General features: G+C 37.0%; 1 protein-coding gene across 1 annotated transcript; it reads right to left on the bottom strand.

Annotated features, from left to right (window-relative positions):
* Nucleotides 1-413: 413 nt before the first annotated feature.
* Nucleotides 414-7,398, bottom strand: LOC149084069 (protein D2-like). Its single transcript, XM_089234419.1, has 4 exons — nt 6,993-7,398; nt 5,791-5,917; nt 4,397-4,534; nt 414-1,322 (listed from the first exon to the last, which is right to left on the bottom strand). Exons 1-4 carry the CDS (start codon nt 7,164-7,166, stop codon nt 1,117-1,119), a joined length of 645 nt encoding a protein of 214 aa, XP_089090545.1. The 5' UTR covers nt 7,167-7,398; the 3' UTR covers nt 414-1,116.
* Between the last annotated feature and the right edge of the window lie 274 nt (nt 7,399-7,672).

Below are 7,672 nucleotides of genomic sequence, written 5' to 3' on the forward strand. Positions count from 1 at the left end.
AATACATTATAGTAACCGCTGCAGTATATGCTCATAAGAGGAGACACTAATTCAATACCGGTAAATTCATGACTGAACGTTCACTAATGTTTTAACTGAAATTTGGTAGAGCAATAAACTGTTTAGTATATTAAATAATCATTTTGGCTAGAAAGTGTGTGATAACTGGATTATATTTATTCTTTAGTGTTCAATCATAGTGCGACGTTATAATGTGATTTATGGCGAATAGTCGATATTTTGACGTGTCGCGAAAAATGTTGATCACGAAAAAACGCAATTAACTTGAAAAGTATAACTGATACAAGAGTGCGTTAGAAAGGACATTAAACAAATCGCATTCCGGCAGGACAAATGACATAACTCAATAAACCTAAAATTGCAGGGAATAACGAAAATAAACTTCACTTTTTCAGTAGAAAATTCTATTTACTAGAACGAAACTTTTGCTGCCTAGCGGCCAGTTTTGTAGTTACAAGAATGTCAATATTACTGACTTCTCAAGAAAAAAATTGTTGTTTTGAATATGGAGTTAACCCAAATTCGTGAATTTTTTAAGGATATTTGATTTCATACAGAATGCTTTTTTGAGATCAAATGTATCAAAACTATTGGAGAAAAAAACTTTCTTTGAAAACTTCATTATATACATGGAACGACAGCAAATATATATAGAAATCATTGTATCCGACTCTCTTCATACTCGTGAGGGAAAACATGAACATTATTTCGTTATTTTTGGAACTAGTATACTACGAACTATTAAAAATACCGGGTTTTGCAAAAGAATAAATGATTTTGACACACTATGTTTGACACACAGAGTTTACAACCATAATCCATCGTAATTTTTCTAAACCCTTCTTTGTGGTGTTATCATACGAATCATAGTTTGACCAAAATTACACGAGTTCGAAATTATTCAATCTTCGAAAAAAACTACCTTTTCTTTCTCTTAAAAATAATTAGTTTATTTAATTGTTTTCTATTCTATATCGATGCACAGCCTAAAATTATTAATTCATATTCACCGCATATTGACAACTAACTACATTGCATTTTCCCATTATCGCAATCTTTATTTCCCCCTTTTAATATCGCATCGATTTCGTCGAATTACATCAAGTCATCGACTTTCCCTGCCGCAGATTTCAATCCCGTAGACTCTCGAAAGAAATTACCAGCGACGAGTTGTCCGAGCCCATTGGTCATTGCGAAGTCTTCGACGTCGAATTTTGTCCTGGTAGAAGCTATTACGGGATCCAAGGAAACGTCGGTATCATCGGGTTGTTCGTATAGAAGAAGTATGTACCGATGCGGTTCTGTACAAAGAAAAACACTCACTTTGAAAACGTTCCACAACATAATTAAGATCGTGTTGAATGCTTAATTTCACTTCAAGCAAAATTCAATAACGAAATCACACAAAATCAAACAAAAGCATGTTAAACATCTTGAAAATGTGCGGATTTTCGATTCAGAGAAATGATAATGAAACATTTTTGTCAGAAAACACTCAGTTTGAAAACATTGCTCAACATAATTGAGAGAAATACAGTTTTTTTATGATAGGATATGAATACGAACGATGTTAAATGTTTAACGCTTTCTTCAAGAAATATTCAATAATGAAATCACACAAAATTTGAAGGAAAAAAACGTGTTAAATGTCTAAAAAAAATTGAATTCTTCATGGATACATTTATGAGTGATCGGTGACCTCGATCACTTTTGGCTCATTCGATGATAAGTCAAGCATCCGAAAATAAACTGATAAAATAAACAGCGCTCTGCTACAAAGAATCATGTATAATGGTTCATTCCACGGAAACAGTCGCATATTTATAAAAAAGAGAATATTCCAATAGTTCTTTCACAATATTTATTCCTTCATATAGATTAGGGGGATGGTGAATAACCAGCGAGTCAAATGCGGTCCGCCAAGTGGTCCGATACGGTCCCCGAAAAGTGTTTCGAAACTAGTTTCGATTATATCGAAAAATAAATATAATGATTATTTCGATAAATCGTTAAATCAAAACTTGTTTCGAAACACGCGACACGATTTTTTTCCTAATCCAGAACGTATGGTATTCACTCGACACCGCATATTATCGCCAAAAGAATGCTAATGACAAGAAAAGTTGTGATTTATCACTGAAAAATTGCTAATCGGTGGAAAAGGTAGCGCTACTGCATATATGCCAACATTTCAACATTCTCCCGCCCCATAGGTCTATTCACACACATCGGTGACGGCTTGTCGCATTCACGAGACTCAGTTGAAAAACTATTCTTGTCGCCTTTTGTGCTAGCCTGTTGATTCAGTATCAAGAGAGAAATTCCTGTAGGTTTCGGACTACCCATTCAGCCCGAGTGGCGTGGTGGTAAGATGCTTGTCCAGCACCGTGAAGGTTGCTGGCTGTCGCGGTCCTGGGTTCGAATCCGAGGGAGGATATAGATGATAAGATATTTTTTCCCAAACACGAACTTGAGGCGACCACCGACAGACAGCGCTTTCATTTCCAACCCATCTCATTAATGGCAGTAAATTGCGATATGGCCAGAATTGGTGTTTGGTGAAGTAACCTGTTGATTCACACTCATCGGGCGCAGTGAAGAACGTGAGCTGCCAATCTGATTTGTGGTAACGGTTTGTTTGCGAGGAAATTTTCGACTAATCGTATGACAGCCTCATTCACTCATTCCTATGCTCACCAACTTACTCGCTATTGTGTTCACTTGCTCACTACTATGCTAAATTACTCACTAGCTTACTCATTCCTATGCTCACTAACTTGCTAATTCAATGCTTCTGTGCTCACTTGTTCCTTAACTTGTTCATTCACTTCTTCTGCGCTCACTTTTATGCTCATTCACTACTTCTGTACTCACTTGCTCACTGTTATGCCCATTCACTACCTCTGCGCTCACTGTTATGCTCATTTGCTCACTGTTATGCTCATTTGCTCACTGTTATGCTCATTTTCTCACTGTTATGCTCATTTGCTTACTCCTATGCTCAATTCCTCACTAACATGTTCATTCGCTCATTTTTATGCTCACTTTATCACTGATTTGTCATCCCCTTATTCCTACGATCATAGGAATGAGTGAATAAGAAAATCAGCGAGAAAATGAGCATAAGAGTGGTGATTGAGCAAATAAGTTAGCAAGTGAGCACAAAAATACTGAATTAGCAAGCTAGTGTTCAAGTGAGCATAGGAATGGGTGGATGAGCAAATCATTGAGGGAGGAAAGCATAAGAGTGGCGATTGAGCAAATAAGCGAGCATAAGAATGAGTGAATCGGAGAGCAACTGAGCTTAGAAGTTGCATATGAGCAATTTAGCGTGCGTGAGTGAAAATAACAAATCAGGGAACAAGTGAGCATAAGAGTGCCAATTGAGCAAATAAAAGTGAGCAAGCGAGTATAGCAGTGAGCGTATGTGAGACGGACCAGCTTATATCCCCTAGGGCAGTGGTCGGCAAACCGCGGCTCGCGAGCCACACGAGGCTCTTTGGCCCCTAGAATGTGGCTCTTCGGCAAAATACCCCGTGTGGGCGAACAAAAACTCCAGATTTTTGAAAAATCATGTTTAGACCAGGGCCGTCTTAAGAACATGATGGGGCCCCGGGCCAAGTGATTTTTCTGAGGCCCTACCTGACAAATTTTCGAAAATTTCAGCCGGTTCTAATTTCTTTGAGGTCCCTTTTGGTTGATACCCAACAAACGTCCAGGTCAGGGCCCTCATGGAAAAGTTGACAGGTTTCATTTTGGGGGCCCTGGAGGAATCTCATTGTTTCTGTTGTTTAAAATTGTAGAATTTGAAACATCGGTAGCCCGACATAAAGCCAGTCTGGGCTCCCACTAATATTCTACTAACTGGGGACCTGGAATTTATTTGTTGGTAAAGTGAATACAAGTGAAAATTTTTCGAGGTTCAACAGGGCTCTTAGTTTGAGGACCCTCATGGGGGAAGTTTTCTGGGGGTACTTGATGAATCACATTTGTTTTTGTTGCTTTATTATTTAAAAATTCGTCAGTAAGTTGGTGCTTTCATAGCACTCTAATGAAGTGGGACGAAATAAACAAGATATATTGCGAAGAGAAAAAGGAGAAAATGGAGGCCGCCAAAGGTGGCGGGGGGGAGGGGCTATGCCCCTCGTAACATCATAAATTTGTCAAACAAGTGTTAAAACAACTAGTTTGAAATGTACTGAAAATAGGATGGTCCAGATGCATTTCTTTCTAAATGCGTGGCAAGATGAAGAATGCGTGGGGCCAGAACCACGTCAGTTAATGGTTACGGGTGCCATGATTGCATATATTTAATCAGTAGATATTACTCATTCAAAATTAAATAAGAATCGCAACGGAACCCAATTATAATTACTTGGTATGTCTACAGAACCAGGAGACCGGTAACTTGCAATGCTCTTTCCTTGGCTAACATCATCGGCTGGGATATTTGTGACGAGCCAATGCAGAAACTGTGCCATGATTGGTGCATCGGGTGTCGGTACATCTGGATCTGGAATTTCACAAATATTTAATCAATAGTTGAATTTGAAAGAAACTAAATTGTGTATATAAGAAACATTAACACAACACACAAACCGCAATTGGTTACGCAAAAGAGACCACAATTGCAGTGAACACAGTCTATCAGTGCCGGAAGGTTGCAATGCCATGCAAATAACAGCGTTGCAAATTTTTGTGAAAAAAAAAAATCAATATTCTGTTTCCCTCATGACGGTCAAAATTTAAATAAAAATTCTGCAAAATAGGACTTTTTTTCAAAATTTTTCAAAATATAAATATTTAAATTCCATCGATCCCATTCTAACATGGTGGGCATTTTATTCGGGGATTGCAAGAAGACATGCGCGTGGAATTTCATGTGTTCCAAGTGTCTTAGGGGGTTCTTGAACTCATGGCCTGTGGGTCACACGAAGCTTTTTGCAGTGGCCCGCTGGCAAAAAAGCTTAAATTGATAAAAAGTTCAAGATTGACTTTTTAGAAAACATTTCAGAACAAATGAGAGAAGCAATTTCGTAATTAAAAAAAGAAATAATTTCGGAAAATATGACGAATAATTTCAAAAATTAATGAAAATTTGATGGAAAAATTGGTATTAAAGGAAAGAATTAATGGATTGATTGAAGGAAAACTTGTTCATAATTATTTAATGGAAAAAATATTTACTGAAAACTCATATTTTACAAATAATTTCCAGAATTAATGAAGCATAATTTCAAAATTAATGTAGAAAAATTTAGGAATTAATGAGAAACGATTTCGTAATTATTGGTTAAGAATTCCATAACCACTGAGATCTAATTTCATAATTATTGAAAAAAATAATTTTAAAATCATTGAAAGAAATAATTTTGGAATCATTGAAAGAAATAATAATTCTCAGAAGTAATGGAAATCCATACTCGAGGGGAGGGGGAGGAAATAATTCCGAATGGAAATGAAAATTCACATTTGATTCATGTAATACAGTAAAAACCTATCCTTTGCGGACACTGGCGGGACAAAAAAAATCGTCCGTAAAGGAGGGGTGACCATTAATCAGGTGTTTGAAATGAATACTTATACAATGGGAAAATGTTATTTGACCGCAGGAGAGGGGGTGACCGCGTCCGTTTGTGACCTTTTGACGGTTACCCCTCTTTTGCGGGCAAATAATGATTTACCATTGTCTTCTATAGGAAATGGTCCCAATTCAGCCTTCAGACCACCCTACTGTACGGTATGTACAGAATACATTAAAATTCGTACCTATCATCACCAGGGTGTACATCTTGCAACTTTCGGCTCCGTCGAACGATACAGATGGTTCCGACACGGTATGTACTACATTGATCTCCTTTCCCAAATTTACCTCGGCGCCATCTTTGTATATGACCTGCATGAACATGGATATTAATAATTTAACAGTAAGTAAATAAAAACTGATCAAGTATCCGCCATGTATCAACTGGAATGACGATAAATTTTTAAAAGTTCATAATTTATGAACCAAAACGTCCCAAGTATGTTGCCCAAATACTTTTTGAAGGCAGCAATTTCATATATTCAGTCCAAAAAAAGTTATACATAATTACAAAATCTAAAGAAATTCAGAAAAACGTCATAATCAAAAGAGTTATAATTTTTGGGGGAAAAATCATAATTATTCTGAATTGGAAATAATAATTAATTAAAAAATAATGATTTCATAAATTATGAAAGTAATAATTTAAAGAATTAAAGATTTAAAAAAACATTCCAAAGTGAATGTAAAAATTATCTTCGAAATATGAAAGAGAAATAATTTTATAATCATTCGAAATAATTCCGGAATAAGCAAATGGATCCGTTAATGAAAAAGAGTTTCAGAACTGGAAAATGAAATGATTTCGGAATTGATGGGAGAAATTATTTTAGAGTAAATACAATTCTTCAATGGTGTTTGGCCGTGGCTCATTTCGGGGCTCCCGTTGACCCTTCCGTCAAGACGCCATTTCACTTAGTTAAGCCTTTTTCAATCTTTATTCCATCTTTAAATTCTAGATATTAGTTGGCGGCCCTCGGGCTTCGTGAGATGTTTCAATTTGTCTCGCAATATATGAAAGGTTGAGGACCCTTGGCGGTGAATTTAACAGCGACAAACAAGCAAAAAAACAACATCTTATGTGGGGGTGGAGTCTACTTTCATTATTCCTTAATATGTCCCGCCCAAAAGAAAACTCTATAATTAACTCAGAAATTCCCGTACATGAAGAAGAGCACCTTGCCGGCACTATTCAGTAATTTCATTTCTGAAGATGCCACCATAGCGACGTTAATGAGAAAAGAGATACCGTGACCAAACTGACCATTGTGCTCTTGCTTCCCGGAAATATACAAGCACCATTGACGTAAAAATGACTAGCTGGAATTCTTAGAAAGACACCCTGCCAAAAAAGGGATGTAGGAAAACACAATTATACAGTACTTACCTGTAGCTTAGATAACGGTGCTTTTGGTATTATATCTGGTACAATATTGAAATCGCGAAATTTCTGCTCGACATCATCATCCTGCGACGAAGCGACACAAAAAACCGAGCTGGCAAGAAGTGTGCTGAATACAACGACTGGCATTCGACGCGAACGTATTCTCATTAGAGGCATATTCGGAACTTCACAAGATACGTTCCTCCAGGAATGATTTGTGAGAGAGATGAGAGTTTTAAACTACAAAAATACTTCCCACGCGTCAACACAACGATATCTGATGGTCACGAAGAAAACTCGTCACCAAAGATTAATTTCTAGCTGAAAGACAATCTCTCGTCGCCTTCGGAGTTTCACGTTCGAAATCGAAGGCTGTTTGAACAGCTGAGAAAGTTCTAACACTTAGAAAGAAGCCGAAGCATTCGATTGGTTTCCCGTTCGGGTCAACATCATCTGATAAGTGCATGATTTCCACACACCTGCCATATTCTTCCTATATATCCCTCCTACGCTGTATTTGCCTCATAAATACTATATCAACGTATGAATTTGGGGTTTCGGTCTTGCAAATTCCGACAAAGTGTTTCGCTTATTCTAAGAACGATAAAGTTTGTTCATTGAAGCGACGGATATAAGATATATAATACAACGTTATTAATGATTTCAAAGAAATCAAAATTGGT

Source organism: Pholcus phalangioides, unplaced genomic scaffold (assembly GCF_987345545.1).
Source record: "Pholcus phalangioides strain wild (caught in Gottingen) unplaced genomic scaffold, Ppha-v1.0 ptg000008l_1, whole genome shotgun sequence".
Taxonomy (NCBI): domain Eukaryota; kingdom Metazoa; phylum Arthropoda; class Arachnida; order Araneae; family Pholcidae; genus Pholcus; species Pholcus phalangioides.

Bases quoted from the DNA above. Each gene is read 5' to 3' on its own strand.
- LOC149084069 (XM_089234419.1), bottom strand. From the start codon at position 7,166: ATGCCTCTAATGAGAATACGTTCGCGTCGAATGCCAGTCGTTGTATTC. The intron at 4,535-5,790 runs GTACGAATTTTA...GTGAAATTCCAG, and splicing joins GTACACCCTGGTGATGATAG to ATCCAGATGTACCGACACCC. The intron at 1,323-4,396 runs GTAATTATAATT...TTCTTTGTACAG, and splicing joins TGGTTCTGTAGACATACCAA to AACCGCATCGGTACATACTT.